The following is a 20,944-nucleotide window of genomic DNA, read 5'->3' on the forward strand; positions in this document are numbered from 1 at the left end:
TTTCCATGGATTTTTATCCAAAATCAAAATTTTACTTATTTTCATGAAAATTTTCAATCTTATTATAACCTAGAAATTTTAAAGAGGAATTTATGAGCTCGAGCTCAAAAACTCATGTGGGGCCACATTTTTAGGGTGATCCAAAGCACTCATTCAAAAGGCCATACATGGATAGGGTGTGAACCAAAAATCAAGTTGTTAGGATCATCTCACCCATCTAAAAGTGGATGGAAAACTTGGGCAGACACCGATTCTCCACGGATCTACCCAATTTTTCCCCCTACGAATGGAAGGGTTAGGATGATCCTAACCACTGCTTTTTTTGTACACGCCCTATCTACGAAAGGGCCTTTCGAATGAATGCTTTGGATCACCCCAAAAATGTGGGCCCACATGAGTTTTTAAGCCTAAGCTCACATAAGCTTATCCGAGCTCGAGCTCAGAAACACTTTCCTCATTTTTAAATGGAATATTATTCGTGGAAAAATTCCTTATATTTTCCCTAAAACAAAAATACTCTGTCCCACACAAAACAAATGTTCCCAACCACTTGATCAAGTGATACAGACATTTGTTTGGATGCATGGGAAATTTGTTCTATGGAAAGTGAAATTTTCCACGTTTGGTAATGTAGGTCATGTTCACCAAGACTTCTTCTCCTCTCCCGAAAAATCGGATGAAAACAGATTGATGAGAATCAGCAGAAGTGACTCTGAGTCTCTATGCAAAATCTCATCATTTAGTGGTGTAAAGAATAGAAAGGGCGGAAACGGACTTCATGGGTAACGATTGCCGGACAAGCTGTTACAGATTTTTGTTTTTTCGTTTATCTTGTTCTCCACAAGCTGACCCCATTTGGCTTGGGACAAAGGCCAAATTAGCATCATAATCCATAAAAACTACCAGACAAGAATGACCCACAAACGACAGGCCGTTAAAGCTTTTCAGGTTACACCCACCCATGGTTTCTCCCTGAACCTTCCATGAAGAATTTCTCCAATTTGAAAAAATTTTCAAGTAGAACATCATTGTTTCTCTATCTTGCCCGCCTCTCCCGCCTCTCCCTTCTCCCTCTGTATTGGTTATCACACCCCTCTCATTAATTTTTAGGGAAAAATACACCTAGACCCCTGTGGTTCTGACACATTCAACTGAACCCCTAATGTTTAAAAAGTTACAAGTAGATCCCCTGTAGTTTCAATTTGTGTAAGATAAACCCCCTCAGCTGACGGTTCGTCCACAGATTGAAGGGCTAGGATGATCCGATGGAACTGATTTTTTAGGCACACCCTATCTATGTTAGGGCCCATCAAATGAACACTTTGGATCATTCAAACAATGTGGGTCCACTGTGTTTTTGGTAGTGTTTGGATTCGGGTATGGGCCCACATTGTTTGGATGATCCAAAGCGTTCATTTGATGGGCCATGACATAGATAGGATGTGCCCAAAAAATCAGCTCCACCAGATCATCCTAATCCTTCAATCTGTGGACAACCCATCAACTGAGGGGGCCTACCTTATACAAATTGAAACCACAGGAGATCTACTTGTAATTTTTTAAACATTAGGGGTTAAGTTTAATGTGTCATAAACCACAAGGGGTCTAAGTGTATTTTTCCCTTAATTTTTTTTGGATTGGCAAACAAACACTACTTATCAAATGTTTGTCTCCTCACTGTTGACTACTCGTGCCACTAAACTACACGGTCAATATTTACATCCAAATAGACCCTGCAGGGGTTTCATTGAAACGATATGTTTCCTAAAGCTCAATGTAACACGGGAATTGCTAGCGTCCCATTTAACAAAATTAAGTACTAAAATCCTTACCAGATCTTCACTTGATTTGGAAGAGCATTCTAGGGTTCCCTCGTCTGCCTCGAACCAGCCACCGATTACGACCACAACCACATGTCTCTCTCTCTCTCTCTCTCTCTCTCTCTCTCTCTCTCATTATCTTCTTATCCATCAACTATGGCCGTCTCTAATCTCTGCAACATACCGAATTAGGGTTTGCCTCTTTCAAATTTTTTCTGTCCTTCTCTAATCTCTTCTTCTATTCTATTCTTATATTCTCTGCTTTGTTAACATGCAGTTGTTTCCTATTTTTTGGTGGAAGGATGAGCAGTTATAAAACGGATAATCAACAACCGTCTCTAGACACTCCATTTTGACCGGACCCTTTTCCCCAAAGTTGGAATAAAATCCTGAAATTGAATAGGACCCTAAAGTCACTCGTCAAATTCTGAAGATGAGTTGAAGTCCGGAACCAAATCGCCAAATTCCCGAAGAAGTGGGCCCCAAATGTTAGAAGAACCCTAAAGTACCCATTTGCAGATCATTTTTGAAGTCTTTTGAAATCCGGATGATCCCCCAAACGGCCAAACCCCATTAGGCCCCTTCATTTAGTTGCCCCAGTATCTTCCTTCATTTTTACGAAAAAAAAAAAAAAAACGAAGTATTACAAAATACCCCCGAGTTTTTGGTATTGACACTCTCCTACTTGAACTTCCAAGTTCCAATGATACTAGCTTAATCATATTTCGGTATTCGCATCAACCCATCTTGTCTTCTAGTACAAATATCAAAACATGGTGGTGTTGATATCATTTTCTTCTGCTTAAATCAGCAGGGGTGAAACATCAAACATGTGTGTGCCAATACCAGTTTCATATGCGAAAAAAAAAGGAAAAAAGAACAAGAGACAAGAATTGAATGTACCCCTTTTTCCTAGCCGAGCCACCCCCTCTTGTGTGTAAAGAGTAGTCATACATATACCTTGAGCGTGGCTGTCCAGGGAGCAAGGAGGCGGACTAAATTTACCATTTTTGCTAGTTTTGCAAGCAATCGAATTTGGGCTTGAGAAAGGGGGGTTTTTCTTCATTGTTTTTTCCAGTAGAGTGAGAGAGCTAAGAGGAGGAGGAGGAGAGAGAGAGAGAGAGAGAGAGAGAGAGAGAGAGAGAGAGAGGGTGGGTCTTCGGCCATTTTTTCCGGGCAACCCCATCGGATTCAAACCTTCTTCTCCGGCCATCACCCCATCTTCTTCTCCATTACTTCCCCACCGGCCATACCCACATCTCCCCATCGTCTCTACCACCACCATAGACCTGAACCACCATCTCCATCTCCATCTCTTTCTTATAACCCCAAGAACCCTAAACATTACCCTGTTTTCCAGCTACGAAACCCATCCCGACCCTCCATTTTCCACCGATCACCTTCTCCGACCAAATCTCGTCGCCCCATCCGGCCATCTCATCCTCCACCACCATCATTTTCATCACCCCAACAGCAGCTTCGAAGCTCATTCTCTTATCCAACCCCATTTCCCCAAAGATCCAAACTAAACCCATTTTCAGATTCACCACCATACCCACTTCTTCAAACCCATTTCCATCTCTCTTCCCCCATCTCAGACCCAACCATCCTTTTCATCAACCTCTTTCTCCTTCATCTGAAATGCTCTAAACCCATCTCACTTTCACTTGAGACAAGCCCTTCATCATCATCAATTCCAGCCACTCGACAAGTACATCGGTTCCCATTTCCTCGACCCAAAAACCCAAAATCCATCGCCCATTTCATCTCTTTCTCACCCTCGATTCTCTCTGGTTTGGGGCTGCAAAAGAAAAAAGAGTTCAAGAAATGAGTTTAGAACGTTTCGATCATTAAGATTGCCAAAGAGGAAAACGAAAATTTCAGCAAAAGACTAGAAGAAGAAGAAGAGAAATCTAGCCATAACTTCAAATCGAGTCCAGGTAATCCTCTTCCTCATTGTTTAATTTGTCTTTGGGATGCAAATCAAAGTGATTAGGTAAGTTTATGATATGTAATTTTCTTGGTTGATTACCTGTTTGTATCCCTTTATTTTATCAGATTTATTTGGTCAATTAGCTTCTCATCTTGGATTTTTCCTAATCCGTTCTTGTTAGAAATCGTGATGATTTTTCGTGGTTGTGTCGAGTGAAGGAGGTAACGGAATTTGGTGCAAAAATTGAAGCATAACAACATATATGGCCAGTTTTGTTTGGTTTCAGTTTCAAGCAAAGGGGTTGGTCGTATTACTGTATTTTTAGTCCCTGAGTTTCTACCCATAAGTAATTCAAGAGCCCCATCGTTGGTTATTTTTCATTCTTTTGAGAGACGAAATGGGTATAACCATGTTTGAAAACATGCCAAGATCAAGATTGCTTTGCATATAAAATGACATCAGCTCAATCATGTTCAATGGTTACATAATCTGTGCTTGTCTTCTCAACTCCAATTGGCATCTTAGATTTTTTTTTTGTGATACAGTAACAAGCTATAATGTGTGTGTCTATAGCGAAACTTGAAGTGAGTCTTGTACATCTCTTGAAGTAAGATAGTCCTCACATCAGTAGCTCAGTTCAAACTCTTGACAACAACACTGCCAAGTGTTAATAGTTGCAACAAATCAACGTGTCTTTGCTATCTTGGTGGACTTCCCAGCCTTTGTTCCTGTCAGGATAATAGCAGTTTTGGCTGCCTTAATAAAGGACATAAGGTGTTAGTGTAATCATGGGAAAATGTTTGAGCTAATATCATTTCCACAGCACCATTATAAGGAGCTGATGCCTCGCTGCTACACTTCAATAATGGCACAATGCTATAGCTTCATACTTGGGTAATTAATCTTGACTGTCATTTCTAAAATACAGGTTACATCTATACAATCCATGTTCGGTTTGAAGGTGTGTGCTGACCTTTAACTGTGTTGTTTATTGAAATGTTATAGTGTGGGCATTGATTCCTCGCGCTGGATATTAGCACAATCGCGTTTAATGATTTCACCAGTTTTCTGGTCTTTTAGAAAAGATTTGTCAACAGATTGTAATATTCCATAGAAGTCTCTTGAGCTTGAAGATGAGGTGCAAAGTTTCAGCATGGGTCTAGTTTAACATCAGGTTGTGGCGATTATAATCAAGAAGATGAGACAAGTTTGTTAAATGTTAAATTCTAGCTATCCTTTTCCGTGTTTTGAGTTTAGGGGCAGTTTTGTTAGCGGGCTGTAATTCATAGGTGTTGGGTAAAAAGACATCTTGTTGTGATCTCCATGTAAAACCTTTGATAAGTGCATGTTTGTCACCTCCCTTACCCTTCTTGTCCCGTTTCTTGCCGTAGGATTTTCTAGAGGGTTTAGAGATTCCATCTTCTTCAGAACCATTGCTGCCCATGGGGTTTAGGGGTTCTATCTTTTTCGGGTTTTCCTTTTCACACGTTCCTCGGGATTCTCTTTGCATTTCGAGGTCCCATCGATTTTAGGAACACTTTGTCGGGTTTAGGCGAAGATGGACGGCGACCTCATGAGCCAAAAGCCCATTTCAATCAAAAGGATAAACAAAAACTCATAAAAATCAAATAACCAAAAATCCAAAAACACCAATGAACGTTTTTCGAAAAAGCTGTTTTCGAACTACGTTGGCTTGATCCCTTTTCATAGGGTACGTAGGTAGCTTGGGATCGACGTCCCAAGTGCAGTCAAACTTTTCTAAAAAATCTTTCAAACCTTCAAAATAAACATTTCCAAATCTTCCAAAAATACAAAAATTCTTTAAGCAAATATTGCAAACAGCTTTCGAAAAAGATCTTCCCATAGAGTTAGGAGTCTGTTATGATATGTGGATGATTTGTGTGTCTTGTCGAGTGAGTGTCCCTTGAGTTAGGAGGCCTCAAGTCGTGGTCGGCTAGACACTTAGTCGAGCCGATGGCTAGATTAGGATGGCAGTACTGTAGCGATTCACTGTAGTGGGTACTGTAGCAAAGAATGGAGGGGTTATGGTTAGGGTTAGGGATGGAGAAGATGGAGGTGGATGTTAAGGTTAGGGTTAGGGAAAAAAGAAGGAAAGAAAAGAAAAGAAAAGAAAATGGCCCTAGACATCTATGCCCTAGAGCTCTGATACCATGTTGAGAGAGGTAGGGAAAAGAGAGAAAGTAAAGAGTGAGAGAAAAGATTGAGTTAGGGTTCTCCCCCTCACTCATGTAATATAAATAATAAAGAGTGAAGTACAAAGACAAGTATGCCCTTGGGCATTACAATAAAGACCTAAAGACCTGTTAACAGGGGTTTCTGATTTTACTTCTCTAATATGGTTTGAGTTCGTGTTCTTGTTCTTTGGAAAGACATTGTACTTACTTGTACTCTCTACTTAGTTTTACTCCTCTCCTGAGATGCAAATAAATGTTTTTTCTTGTACTCTTCAACTTTAGTCTGCTGTTATATGGTTTTTGGATCATTCACACTCATTTCTCAGCTGGTATGAATGTTTATTATTATTAGAATTTGTTACAGAGGAAGTTTTCTTTTGGGTCTCATTTTATCATGCATTTTTCTCATCAAATTTGTAGGGAGCTTTTGGTTAATGTGCAGCATTTGGAGCCAAGTACAAGGTATAACCATCAAGAAGTGCCTCTCATGGTGATTTTTTGATGTTAAGATCCAGAGGCTCAAAATTTTCTTCTGTTTTTTCCTTGTGCAGTGTGCCCTCTTGTATAGCTTCTATTAAACAAAAGTCATACGTAGAAATCGTCAGACCTGTCCTATACAAAAGATATGAACTTCAAAAAAAGGAGTTACTCTACAAATTAGACTTTTTATTAAATGAAAATAAGTAGATTTTTAATAAATTAGACTTGTTGCTTTTCTTTCTCTTGTATCTGACAATGTGGACATTCTTGCCCTATTCCTTTGAATTTTATTGTGTTGTATTGATTACTTGTTGCTTTGATTACTTTTTGCTTTTCTGTTTTCATTTTACATGCATGCATATGAAGCTATTTGATCTTTTATACATTTGGTGTTTTTATTTTCATAAACTAAATATATGCATGCTTTGTTTTCATGCATCTGGCACTACACCATATCATTTTACATTGCGGCAAGAGACTTGATCTCTCTACTCCATTAGCCATGAATAATCACTCATCAAAGAAGCCATGGTGCTTTCTTCAAAATAAGATCCAAATGTACATATATTTATGTGTAAAAAATATTATAGTGATGATGGCCTTGATTCCATTTCTCCACCACTTATTCTCTCCATCATTTTATGCATGCTCTTGTTTTCACCTCATCCCCTCGCCCCGCTTTTTTTTTTCTCTATCGGAGCTTTGGTTGCTCTACTTCTCCGTCTCCGCGTCTTTTTGAAAGGTCAATACAAAACTAAAATTTAAGATTAAAAAATAAAATAAAAATACAAAGCTAAAATACTTCTGCTGCGACGGCAACAGGAAATGGTATTTGAAAATTGCTTCATTTTCTGGAAAAAATAAACTGAAGGGTGGATATGCAGTCCTTTTTAAACAAAAGGGGTAGAAATTTCATTTCCCTACATCATGAGCACCATATTCTCTCTTGTTAAATATGCTAAAAACACACAAATTCCTTCCCTCCAGATTCTCTCCTCTCTCCTCAGTCCTCACAAACAAAAATCAAATCCCAAAACACCTCTTCCAATTTGAAACCAAATCGAAAATTACCACAGCGTAACCAAAACCTCCTCCATTGATCCAAAAAGCATCTACTGCTCCAAAACTAAACCCTTCTTCTACTATTGTCTTACTATCCCCCTCCCATCCTCATGGATTTTTTCCCAAAATTGATGGATTTTTTCCCAAAATTGAATATTTTCCTTGTTTTTTAGCGAATTTGCAACTCTACTAGAACCTGGATTCTTTTCCATGGAACAAAAAGTTTTCGTAATTGTTCCCTACAGATAAATGACAGCTTAAGGATGGTGCTGGTCCATATTAATTTGGATGGGCATCGTTATGGACTTGGCTTGCTGCCAGGAGGACAAAGATTAGATTCATTGATCTTTTTTGAAAATGATAGCCAATAGGTTTATTGATCTTGTTGGCTATCACAAGTTGGTCTATTAGAGATGATCAAGTTATGACTAGATGATTGTATTACTTACCATTTCAAAAAAAAGAAAAAGATGATGGTATTACTTTCATAAAGGATTATGAAAATCGGGAAAATTGTTCTTTTACGAAAAATTTAACCATTAATTGTTTGCAAGGCTTGAACTTTTGGTTCCTTTTGAATGGGACCTGGATCCACTTTGTTGCAGTGGACCATTCACCAAATGCTTGCTCCCCGCGTGTAGCGGGTTGTGCTTGTCCATGACCATCATGACAATGATTGTTTCCCATTAAACCTCTTACACACAAACACACACACCCACATACCCACACATGCAAACATATATATATATATATATATACGTATGGGTGTGCCTTTGTGATCATTCAGTGTATACATACACACATATATAGATATAATATACATGCGTATATGTGTATATATGTCTGCAAATGTGTGTGTGTGTGTGTGCGCGTGTCTATATATATATATATATATATATATATATATATATATATATGCATGTGTGCATGTTATCTTCATGACTTGTGAGTTACTTGTACAAATGCAGGGCTGATAGGATGGAGGAAAGTGATGAAAGGATGGAGGATGGGGATAACAGAAAGAGAAAGTTCGACCAAGTCTCTGATGGTGGTTGTAATGATTTATCTGACAAACGCGCTAAGAGAATTTGTTTTCCCTCGACAAGGCCACGTAAAACAGAAATCTTGCCTTTTTTATTACACCAACATAGGTGTATACTAAGTCATCTTCTTAGAAAACTGCTGAGAGAGCACAATCTGAAGGAAGCAAGTGGCATTTTGAGCATCTTGTTGCAAGGAACATGTATGAAGAGCTGTCCGATGGAGAATCGGAGGAAATACTGGGTATGCGTAAGCTGGTGTTGACCCATTTGCATTATTATTATTTGCGATCTGAGAATGTTGCTAGAATAAAAGCTACTACCTAACAGAGTATGTCATCTTTGCCTTTATTAGTAAATTTCAACGAATTCCTTTGCTGATGCATTTTAGCTGTCTACAATTGCATTTTTGGTTAGGCTGCTATGGAGATTCTCAGTTGGAATGGGAGCATTTCCATCAACACATTAAAGATTAAGCGGATCTATGAAATTTGGATGAGTAAGCATGGATGGAGGAGGAAGGACACAATGGAGGTATCTTTGACCCCGTTCTGATTCACCTTTTGGCATTATCAAGTCTAGTGTGTTTGATAGTTTGGTTCATTGGCTATGGCTTGTTGCATAAAAAATATCGCAACATGGATTGGTATATTTGACCCATTTATTGAAAAAGTAGTTTAACAAGTTTTGACCCCACACCACAAGTCTATCCCTTTCCATAAATTCAGAACTCAAAAGTTGCTGTCGTTGATGAGGGTATCCAGTTCAGGCTTCTGCCAAAGAATTCAATTTAGCCATGGTGCAAATCTATTCGTTGTGCCGACAATTGGAGGCCTTGGACTTACATCCAATACTGTACAACAATGTCCCACCAATGAGGCTAATAGTTAATGAAAGCATTTTGTGGGTTATACCATTTTAGGTTCATATTATTGTTATTGACTTCCGATCTCGTGCTTATTTATCTTGTGCAAAAGGTTATTAGAAACACTGTTTTGTATCAGAGTCAAATCATAAATTGTAATTGGGTTTGAATCATATCGGATCGTAAATCATATCATTTATCGTATGATTTATTCGGTTTTATATGATATACTGCCCTATTCTCTTGGATCCTCAGCTGATAGGGTGGGTTTAGGCTCTTGCTATGCCCAGGCGGATGGTGTCTCTAAGATTTATTCTCTTGCTATGGCCTCTCTAAGGTTTATTCTCTTAATCTCTTTCTATGGCCTCTCTCCCAAAAGAAGAAAACTTGGCTATATAATGTTACAAATTGGAAACCTAACTACCCTACAAACCAAATCCTAGGATTTTTTGTTACACGGAAAAATAGAAAAAATGAAAAAAAGGTAAACAAAGATAGGTGGGTTTAGGCTCCATGCATATATGCGTACATCATCGTATCAATGGACTCATATATTGACAATTATCATTTAAGCTCTTGATTTTTGCTGTCTCTATTTTTGCCTCAAAAAAAACTTAGGCACGAAAGCATCTATTTTTTCGCATAAATCATATGAACTCATATATTGACAATTATCATTTAAGCTCTCAATTTTACCGTCTCCCTCTTTTTTACGTCATAAAACTTATGCATGAAAGCACATTATTTTTCACGAATCATGTTCGCACAGTGTGTGTTAGTGTGTTCTGTTTTCTTGTTATTATTGTGTACCTTTATTTTTTTCTAAAAAATGATAGCCACACTCCCTTGTTTTTTTACGTCATAAAACTTATGCATGAAAGCACATTATTTTTCACGAATCATGTTTGCACAGTGTGTTAGTGTGTTCTGTTTTCTTGTTATTATTGTGTACCTTTATTTTTTTCTAAAAAATGATAGCCACACTCCCTTGTTTAAATAATGGTACTTCTCTCTTTGCCTTTCACTTCTCTAATTAGCTGTCAATAGATGTTACGATTCCTCAAAATCTATCAGCAGCCATTCAGAAAAGAGTTAAATGGGAGTTAGATATTCTTTCCTTATATGGATATATACATATATTATGACATCGTTGGAATATATAGAACTCCTGGGGTCATCCTGGTCAAACAATTGCAGCCCAGGACTGGTTTTTCCTGAATGCTGATATGATTTTTTTTGTTCTTTTCTCATTTGCATTTGACTCTATACTATATCATGATGACCTGGCAGACAATGTCATTAAATCTATCCATCCATGTGGTGGTATCTTGTGAATTGTGATTTACAGTATTGATTTCATACTTGCTCCTCTGTCTCATCTTGAACAGATCGTAGAACTTAAAGTTTGGTGTTTGTAGAAAATCTGGTTACTTTACGGTTAGAATACTTAAGAAATGGAACTAGCAACAATTAACTACTTTTGTCATCATTTATATCCCTCTAAAAAGTGTCAGCTATTGTGCAGAAAAGATATCTGATTCAGCTGGAGTTTGCCCTTTTCCATCTTACCCAAGGGAACATAGAAGAAGCACACAACTCTATCAAATTGTATGGTTCTTCTCTCGCCATTTTTGCTTATTTTCCTGTTTCCCTGGAATAAGAAAGAGTATTTCTTTTCATTTCAGGCATCACTGTTGCCATTTGTTACATGATTGATAACCATTTACTGATGCATGCGATCATGTCATCTTTTTGTTTGTTGTAAACTTCTATTGATATCCATCCATCCACCCACCCACCCATCCACAGAGATGGGAGAGGGCCACACACATCAAAATGTATATCATCAAATGAATGTAAACTTCTATTCGTACTTGCAGGATAAGATGATCTACAATGTTTAGCCAATTGACAGACTTCACACTATACAATTGAGCCATCACTCGATGTACAATTGAGCCATCACTCTCGACTTGCTAAATAGATATTACAATATAGGACCGGATATTTTTCGTAATGTTTTCTTCCTATAGGATTTCTACATCCACCTTTTTCATTCTTCCAGTCTCTCTTTCCAACCACTGTTGCATCTGGCATACACATGGGTGATCTGGGCCGTTTATCTGGCTGTTCAACATGGGAGATACAGTCCAATCCCCTGCCAAATGAGTGATCCTGACCCACATCTAGGGACACTTTTAGGCTTCCCGATCATTGATTTCACAGGCATTTAATCCTTGCATTAGGATAAGCAATTCAATGTTGGTTCAGAGTTCAGATACCGTACGTGGTACCATAGTGGTTGATGCATTGAACAGCCTGGTTGGTCCCATAGACATGCCACCAGTATTGTGGCCAAAAGGTGAGAATTGAATGACAATTATATTATATGCTGGCCAATTCTACACGAGATCTAATCTAATGCTTAACTTCAGTGGATTCAGATGATTTATTTTTACAGATAAACTTCGTCTTTGAGATCTAATCTAATGGGACGAACTTGCTACTTGATACTTATCTCATTAATCTTAGGATTTGAGTTTAGCATGAATTTTTGTCTTGTGGACACTTTCGTTTGGACAGAGGGATAAGCAATTTACTACAAGTGTTTACAAAATGCATTTCATCAAATTTGTGCAAGTATCAAGATTTTTTCTTTTCTTCTTTGGTTGGTGGCATTTTTTTTTTGAAACAGGTATCATCCTAACTCCAACTAGTTTGGGACAAAGGCTTAGTTGAGTTGAGGTATCATCCTAACCAGTCATGACGTGTTTCTTTTCAGCCTTACTCAAGAGCGTGCCTCCGGATCTGATCCAGTTGTAAACATGATGGCGGGGTTGATATTGTATCAGCTCTGGTATTTGGGTATTCCCAAAGAAATTCAGTTAAGGAATGTTGACACAAACATGCAGTCAGAGGCCCATCAAATGGAACCTGGTGTTGTTTTTCATTTAAAACCTGAGCAGGTGGAATACTCAGACAATCATAGCACAGTTAATATTCAAGACGTGAAGCCTTTTGCTCTATCTACTTCAGGCAGATCCATTGCTGATATAAAAAAGATGTCTATTGATACTGAATTGCATGATCAGAAAGCTTCTTTTGATCGTGATGACAACGTCATATATTCTTCAATTTCTTTCCCATATGGTAAGTTTGGCTTTCTTTCATTATCTGCTTTTTTGTTTCTATTTTCTTGATTATATGTTGCATTATTCATGTATTTATCCCCAATATTGCCTTTTTATAGGAGTGAACTAAAATCACAAGAATATACTTCTGTTGGCCTTTGTTGTTTATTTCACGGATGCACTTGTTCGTATCACTATAACATACTAGCACATGGGTTTTGCTATTTTATCATTTAACTACTATTTTATAACCATTGTCATTTGAGCACTGGCAAGCCTTCTATTTGTTCAATTTTTCAGTTTCAATGTGTAAGTTTTGGTTCGGTACAGTCGATTTCAACATGTTTTTCTGATATGAGCTATCTGCCCTGCATATCAAGGGATATTTGAAAAATGAGGGTCATTGATATTCACATACTTAAATCTCATACAGACAAATATATTGGCTTAACAAACCCGCATAAATATGGTTCTTAACTTCTTATATAATGAATGTGCATTGGCGGGAAAAAGTACAAGTGGGTCCCACTTGCTCAATTATCCAAACCATATATTTCCTGGGCATTGATTTGGATGGGCCATGGAGCAAAATCCACTCCCATTAGATGATTGCGACCCTCCTATCCACTGTGACGGATTATTCCCAACTATTGTTCGATGTGTGGTGGATGCAGAATTGGTAGACAAATTCAGGGAGTTGTAGTACCTTTCCAGAAGAAAATGTTAATATCTTTTCAAGGGGAAACTTTCCAGCAAAAAGCTTCTTTTTAAGGGTGAACATCATGCTAATCATGTAGTCATGGAAAAAAGATATTAATATATTCTTCTGCCTTCTATTCCTTTTAAAAATTTCATTAGTTTTAAGGGGCTGCTCATACCAAATGATCAACATCAGGTTAATCATCTGAACCTATTATCTGCACATGGTTTTGATTTGCTTAGTAGACAACTTTGATTTTGGCTTCTAGTTGGCTTGGCATTAGCTTTCTGGTATATTCCTTCTTTTCAAGAGTCATGTAGCTTTTAGTTTGCCTTCTTGTAAATGTTCATTACAGAGATGCTTACCTTAATATCTTTGATTTGATGTGGATGTGTGCGTAGTAATTTATTTATTTTATATGCAAGGCTTGGAGACTTGTTTGTTACCCATACAATTGCAACAATCAATACCACATACGGAGTACTCCCTCTATTTACAAAGGGAAATGGTTAAAGAGCATTATATTAATGCTGTGAAGCATTTAAGGCTTGCTCTTTATTCAACTCCACCCTTATTGGCAGCTTTACTTCCTCTGATACAGGTAATCTGAATATACCGTTTCCATAAACATTTTAGCAAGTTGCTATATAAGTTTTGGAGCCTAGGTTTCTCTTATTGTTTTAAGGTATATTTCTCTACATATTTGAGGTTTCTTATTTATTTCAGCTGTTGCTGCTTGGTGATCAAATTGAAGAGGCACTGGAGGAGCTCAAGAAGTTCTGTTGTAACTCAAATGCTGTGCTACCTTACAGGTCCTTGAAGCTGACTCCTATGCTCCCTGTTTTTTCCCCTACTTGTTCTAGTGCTAATGGAATATTATAAGCCATGGACTCATGTCTTAAATTTAGAATTCTCAACAAATTTTGTTTTCTGCGCGCGCACACACACATATTATTTATATAATATATAAAGAGAAACTATGTCATGGGCTTACTTTTTTGAACCCCAACTTCTTTTTCTACCTTCTTCTTTCTCATGCCTTCTTTCTTCTCTTCTTTCTTTCAATCTTCTCATGGTTGATCCTCATTATTTTTTGTTGTACTTTTATATTAATAGGAGTTATACTCGTGTTTGTATCTTTTTTTCTCTTTGAATAATGCCTTTTATTCTCTCAAGAAAAGAATCCAATATGTAATCTATGTATTTCTTTCCATTTGTAGGATGAGATGGAAATATTCATTATCAAAAGTTAATCTACTTTTCCGATCTTATTATTCTTAACCGAAAATAGTTGTTTTTCCTATTTGAAAATTTATTGCATATTTCATGTCGCTATAATTTTCTTTGTAAGCTGCGAATTTTGTAGGCCCATGGCACAATGGACTAAATTTGGTGAGGTCTATTATTGATCTGTTTTGCAGATTAAGGGCTCGTCTTCTTGAATGTTTCAGCAGGAAGAACCCCACTGTGCTTTCTACCTGCTATGAGGATATCCTGAAGAAGGACCCAACATGTAACTACTCATTATCAGTGCTTATCAGAATGTATAAGAATGGTTTGAGCCAATCTTGAAACTTAGTTTAATACAATGGTCCATGGAGCTTTTGCGCTTATAATTTGGTCTATTGCATCACTGTAATTTGCATGTTTTCTGGCATTATCTTTACATTACTTTTGAAGCATGTTGTGCCTATCATTCACCTGATTAACTACCTTAGCTTTTGAGATTTGTTAATGACTTTGGCAGCATAATAGTTTTCGTATCTAAATTTAGGTGTCTCCTTATGGCCCTTCAAAGTGAAATATGTTAATCAATCTTTCCAGCATAAGCTCTGGAATCTTAGAAGCACAAATTCCTATTATTCACAATTGAACTGACAATGTAGATTCATTGTGAGGGCTGTACAGTGTAATGTAAGTATCTAAGCATGACCTGGTGACTTCTGCAAAGTAGCACTTAATGAGCCGTCTCTGGAAGTCGAAGGATGAACTCAGAGTAGAAGATACTTGGGTCTAGCGAGACATCAAGAAGATTAGATTCCTTTTCCAAGTGTGAATTCAATTTAGAGTGGATAACGGGGAGAAGATAAGATTTTGGATGGATAAATGGTGTGGTGGCAGCCCTCTGAGGGTGGATTTCCCCATGCTTTTTGGATGACCCCTACTGAGGATGTCAGCAGCACTGACTCCTTTAGCGGAGTTAATGGGAAAATGGAATGGACCGTGAGGTTTCATCGGATTTTTTTTCCGACTGGGAGGTGGATTCGGTCGCCTCTGTCCTTAGAATCAATTCAGTCTACATTAGGTGACATGGCTCGGATCAGAGAATATGGAAATGGGATTCAACCGGAGCTTTCTTCATTCTTTTATTCTATTAAGGTTTTAAATTTCAGTTTCGGTTTCGGTTTCGATCGGCAGGGAAACGGAAACATTTTTGGTTTCGGTGGAAGTTTAGGTGGAAATCTTGTAGAATCACAGAAACATATGGAAGCATATGCAAATGATGAAATTTTTTATTCTTAAAAAACATATGCAAATGATGAAATTTTGAGATGAAACTTTAGGAAATGCTAGAATAAGCACAGATACATACTTAGAAACCATCACGTAAGGAACAAAACCATTCATAATAGCTTAATCACATCGAACACCTAGTGACATGCGTTCTCGCACATGTCTAGAATAGTAAAGTCAATAAAGAAGTACAATGTAATGAAGTATAGGAAAGTACAATGACCAGTCTCCCCCTAAGGACGCCAACTCTATGTCAATACCACATAGAGTTACAAGGTATTATTGATCCCATGCATAACATATAGTTACTTTGCTGTGCAATTCAATGATGTTGCTTACCAAATATCATTCTCTACAGTAATGAAGTGAAATGAAACACAAATAATGACATCTTTCCATTTTTTTGTCGTTCGGACTATTTCGGTCGAATTTCGGTCAAAATTTTGTGGAAATAATGACGTGAAAGGAAATCATGTAAATTTCGTTTCAATGGGGATTTAAATGGAAACATTTCTATTTTTCGGGGAAATTTAAAACCATGCCATCTAATCAGACAAGCCTTGGCCATCTCTCGCTAGGAAAGCATGGATTTCTAAGGCTCCTCAAAGATTTAAAGTTTAACCTGGCCATCTCCCGCTAGGAAAACGTGGATTTCTAAGGGTTCTGAAAGAGTTAAAGTTTTTTGTTTCTAAGGCTTCTCAAAGAGTTAAAGTTTTTTGTTGGAGTGCTTGCTTCAGTAAGCTCCTCACTGTTGATCATATCTAGAAAATCATTGTCAATCTCTATGCTCTTTGCATTGTTGATACCGAGTTTGTTGACAATCTCCTGATTCATTGTAGATTTGTTAGCCAGATTTGAAATTTATAACCATGCCATCTAGTCAGACAATCCTCTTCATATTCTCTAGGAACATTTTTGAACTTAATAGTTTATGGCATCCATAGATTATGTGTCTACATATATAGTTGCAACTTTTCATTTAATTTCTAGATGACAATTGCTTCCGTATTTTTTGATCTGTAATACTCATTACTAAGTGTCATAAGTGGGTTTTGACTTTTGATTCTTATGTCTGTGTACTTGTTTTCTGCATACTACTACGGATATCTTGCTATCCGAGATTTGCACATATAATTCGCATTGTTAGTTTTTTCCATAGATCTATCATTTTGTTGTGCCGTACTCTCTTCTACCTCACAATTGATCACCCTTATTCGTCTGGTGAAAATGCACTAGAATTACAAGATCCAACAACCAGTTCTCCACAATATTTTCTTTTTCTATCCTCTAAAATTTATGTTAATGAAAATCCTGTTTGATTTTTTTCCTGTCGTATTTTTATGATTTTCCTAGGAAGTTATTGTGTTGAACCACTATTGGAGATGATAGCTTTGCATCTTGATGCCACCTATGCAACATGTGATATATGGGAGGAGTTTGCTTCATGTTTCCTTAAACTTCAAAGCCTGATGAAGTCCCAATATGACGAGGATCAAATGTCAACAGCTGACCATACAAATGACAATGGTGCCATGCAAGCAAAATTTACTTCGTCCAATACAATTCCGGGAGTATTTACGAGGGGTGAAGCAAGAAGGTCGTGGTGGCTCCGTTGTAGATGGTGGTCTCCACGCCACTTCAGCAAGAATGCTTTTGTCTTAGGGATGCAAGCAGGTATGTTGGCATTCTACAGAGAATGTTATATGCTATTTTATTTTGTGTTTGGAATTCATATTTCCTCTGTGTCTATGTTAAAAGGGCGGTCCAGTGCACGAGGCTCCCGCCATTGCGGGGTCTGTGTGTCTGTTATAGGCCTAAAATTTTGATGCATGATAAACATTATGTGATGTTATTGTTGCCTTGATCATCAGATGTACTTTTTGGAGCTTGTTCTGTTAAAACAATGTTGAAAAAGCGGTTTTTAGTCGAGGCTGGCCCAGATGTATAGCCGAGTTGACTCAGTCAAGTTAGATAATTCAATTAAATTAATTAAAAAAGTTTGTGGAAAATGAAAACTCGGACGTCTAATTTGCTGCATATATATAGGCTACTGATATTTGCACTACCATGTTTTAATAATAAGGGATTTGCTAGGGTCCATCGCAAAAGGCATTTCGCAGCAGGACTGTCGCATGTCAGACCAGCCACCTCGTGAATGGAGAACAACTTTGTCTCCATTCACGAGGTGCTGGTCTGAAATGCGACAGACCGTCTGCGAAATGCATTTTGCGATGGATGCTAGCAATTCCCTAATAATAACACAGGCTACTTATCTGCGCTGCCCTTGAAAAACTATGGGGGCCCAGATTTTTTGAAATATCCAAGACATTCATTTGATAAGACGTCTGTCGATCCTGTTTACTCCTTCAAATACTGAAAATGGTCACTTTGAACGTAGATCTTGTTTTCCTCTTGTTTGTTTTGATTTCAGAAGAGACATGTAACTTTATGGGTGTTCTTTTTTGGTGTTTCGTTCAAAGTCAACCTGGCTAACTAGGTAGACTTGGCATGTTTTTTAACTCTAAGCCACACCAAAGCTTTATCAAACAATTATCTAAAACAGACACTAGTCTTCTCCACACAAGAATGGTTCTTCATTTCTGATTTCTTCATATCTCAGTTTACTGTTCATTGTGATTACACATGAGATTCTTTGCCCCATTCAAATTGCTTTGGAACTAAAATTTTAGCTGCTTTTCCTCTTTCTCCACCCCTAGTCTATTAGATATTTATCCTATGAGATTGTATGCCCTATTTCAAAGTGCCTCAGAACTAATCAGTCTGATTTCACTGCAACAGGTGAGTGGGACCTCTTAACTTTCAAGGCCTCGTGTGCATCCCACCTATATGGACCTGAGTTTGAATACGCCAACAGTGTTTATACGGTTCTAAAAAAGAATGGAGATGAAGACAGGTTCCTATTGTTGCAGATCCATTTGGATAATTCTTTGAAGCTGCTTGAAAATTTGAATAGAACTAGCTGAAAGATTGAACTCTCTACTGACTGATAAAGGAAAATGGAGAGAACGAAAATCGATAAAGACCAATGAGCAATTGATGTTCTCTTGAAGCAATTGGTTTTCTTATGGGAAGTTATGGATTGGTATTTTTTCTATGATACCATATATATGTTACAGTTACAGGTATAATTCTTTCCTTTCCCATATACATGTTACATATATGGGCATGAGGTTAGTATAAATTAGATACTGCCATTAGAATTATGTGATCATATACAACATGGTTATTCGCAGTGTATTTTACTATTTTATGCCTATATATAGTTACATATCCGGCTGCTGTTGGTTACTTGATGTAAATATGAGAGAGGTGTTTTTTTTGAATGGTGGAAAATTTATTAAAGAGACAATATGAGAGATGGGTTCCCTCTATGAATATGTAGGAAGTTTATATTATGGTTTATAAGTTACTAAACGTCCTTTTTTCTAATGTTGTGGTTGTGGTTTATTAGGTTGGTTGGATGCATATATGCCTTTGAATTCTTCTTCTTCTTCTTCTTCTTCTTCTTTATTTGTACTATGAAAATTGCTGTGGTTTTTTTAGGTTTGCTATTGTTGTCGGTCCCACAAGATGCTTGGCAGAGCAATGCTTCAGAGGGGTGCGGCCGCATAGAAATACAAAGAGTTGCGGCATAGTGGGTCCCATCCTTGCTTGATCGGAGCCGTTCATTCGACATGTCTTGTTTTGGATCCCTATGGCCCAGAAATTGAATTCTTTCAATGATTTTGATTAGTTGTCTAAAAAATTATTACAGAAAGATAGGCATTTGTGGATGTAGGGGATTTCATGACTCTGCGTGAATTTTGAGCCACATGAGATCCAGTGCAAGGCCTATGGAGAGGACGGTTCAGATGAATCAAAGGTGGGACCCACTACGTCATAGTGGGTGCACCTCATATGCAACATCTATTGGGTGATTGGTGCTGTCGATCTGGTGGGCCACCTCTAGAGGTTGTGATTTCCAAATTATTTATTTGTTGGGCCCCACTATGGAGGGGTGGTTCCCCAAAAAGTAGTCCTCCCTATGGACTACTCGATGATCCTGACCCTTTGATTTGTGACCAAAACATAGGTATCTCATATCTTGGAATAAATCTTATTCAGGAAAATCAGCCAATCAGTTCTAGTCCTATCACCAAAAAGGCTTGTGGTCCCTGATTTCCCATCCGTCCCACCAATGGAAACATGTGTATCATAAATTAGTCAGCTTATTTGGTTGACACGACTCGGCACTACATGTAGTGGGCCCACGAAAAATCCCACTAATGGAATAACCATACAAGTACAGTTGACACAACTTGGCACTACAATTAGTTGGCCCACCTGATCCGAAAAATCCCTCCCTTGGGCCCACCATACAAGTAACCAAATTGAGGATTTAGTCCAAGTGCCTCATAATATCCTATCAAGTTGTTCGAAATGGCATTTGCCGGGACTTATGATTACCTTTCGGATTGACGGACCTGATCAGTAAATAAAATGGAGCCCAATAAACAAACAATGGTGCAACTTGGGTTGGGTTGAGGCCAACCCTAGCCCAACCCGAGATAGCATTCCCTCAACCCTAATCAGACCCGAACCGAGCCTCGAGTCGAGGATGCAAGCTTAACCCAACGCAACCCGCCTCAAAATCTCTCAACCCTAACCCAACCTGTATAATCTCTTTTGTTTTTTCCAAATCGGGTCGGTTTGGGTTTGGGGTAACCTAGGGCCAAACAGAAAAATACATAAAAAAAACATAACCTTAAGAAATCACAATGGAATTAGAAGACGGACGTCAGGTATTTGGTTTATGTTTGGGTTGCCCAAGGCCTCAACCCTAACCTAACTTGAAACCCTTACTGTAGCCCAACAAAACCCCGGCCTGGGAAAATGCCAACCCAACCTGAGCCAAAATCAGGTTGAACCCGTCGGGTTTGGGTTGAACCCGACCCAAGTTGCATCCAACCCGGAACAAGGAATGGGCCTAAAAGCCACGTTTTAGCATTTTTCAAAAAAAAAAATTAGAAGAGAGAAAAGGATAGAGAAGTAGCAAAACCATAAATCGCCTTCAAATATGGGCAACAAGTTGCCAAAACCGCACTTAGAAAGTAAGTGTGAGAAGGGAGAGAGATGTGAGAAGGGAGAGAGATTTACATTTTTTTTCCTGATAAAAAAAAGGGCGATGATTTTTGCACCCCCCC

The 20,944-nt window shown here is 38.0% G+C and overlaps 1 protein-coding gene across 3 annotated transcripts; it reads left to right on the plus strand.

Annotated features, from left to right (window-relative positions):
* Window positions 1-2,833: 2,833 nt before the first annotated feature.
* Window positions 2,834-19,132, plus strand: LOC143884269 (uncharacterized). Of its 3 annotated transcripts, XM_077387737.1 has the most exons (11): window positions 2,834-3,760; window positions 6,369-6,410; window positions 8,459-8,774; window positions 8,948-9,064; window positions 10,921-11,003; window positions 12,178-12,545; window positions 13,652-13,827; window positions 13,953-14,038; window positions 14,648-14,781; window positions 17,094-17,414; window positions 18,540-19,132. In XM_077387737.1, exons 3-11 carry the CDS (start codon window positions 8,469-8,471, stop codon window positions 18,722-18,724), a joined length of 1,776 nt encoding a protein of 591 aa, XP_077243852.1. In that variant the 5' UTR covers window positions 2,834-3,760; window positions 6,369-6,410; window positions 8,459-8,468; the 3' UTR covers window positions 18,725-19,132. The 3 variants fall into 3 exon arrangements, with proteins under 3 accessions (XP_077243852.1, XP_077243851.1, XP_077243853.1); XM_077387736.1 differs by lacking the exon at window positions 6,369-6,410 and having other exon boundaries at window positions 2,836-3,760; XM_077387738.1 differs by lacking the exons at window positions 2,834-3,760; window positions 6,369-6,410 and having other exon boundaries at window positions 8,635-8,774; window positions 10,926-11,003.
* The last annotated feature ends 1,812 nt before the right edge of the window (window positions 19,133-20,944 follow it).

Source organism: Tasmannia lanceolata, unplaced genomic scaffold (genome assembly GCF_043159265.1).
Source record: "Tasmannia lanceolata isolate RefF3 unplaced genomic scaffold, GAP_Taslan_0.1 ptg000008l, whole genome shotgun sequence".
NCBI lineage: Eukaryota > Viridiplantae > Streptophyta > Magnoliopsida > Canellales > Winteraceae > Tasmannia > Tasmannia lanceolata.

What these genes read in the sequence shown, in the direction of transcription:
- LOC143884269 (XM_077387737.1), top strand. Translation starts at nt 8,469, where the DNA reads ATGGAGGAAAGTGATGAAAGGATGGAGGATGGGGATAACAGAAAGAGA. An exon ending in GGAGGAAGGACACAATGGAG is followed by an intron (nt 9,065 to 10,920) that starts GTATCTTTGACC and finishes GCTATTGTGCAG; the next exon opens with AAAAGATATCTGATTCAGCT. An exon ending in CTTTACTTCCTCTGATACAG is followed by an intron (nt 13,828 to 13,952) that starts GTAATCTGAATA and finishes TATTTATTTCAG; the next exon opens with CTGTTGCTGCTTGGTGATCA.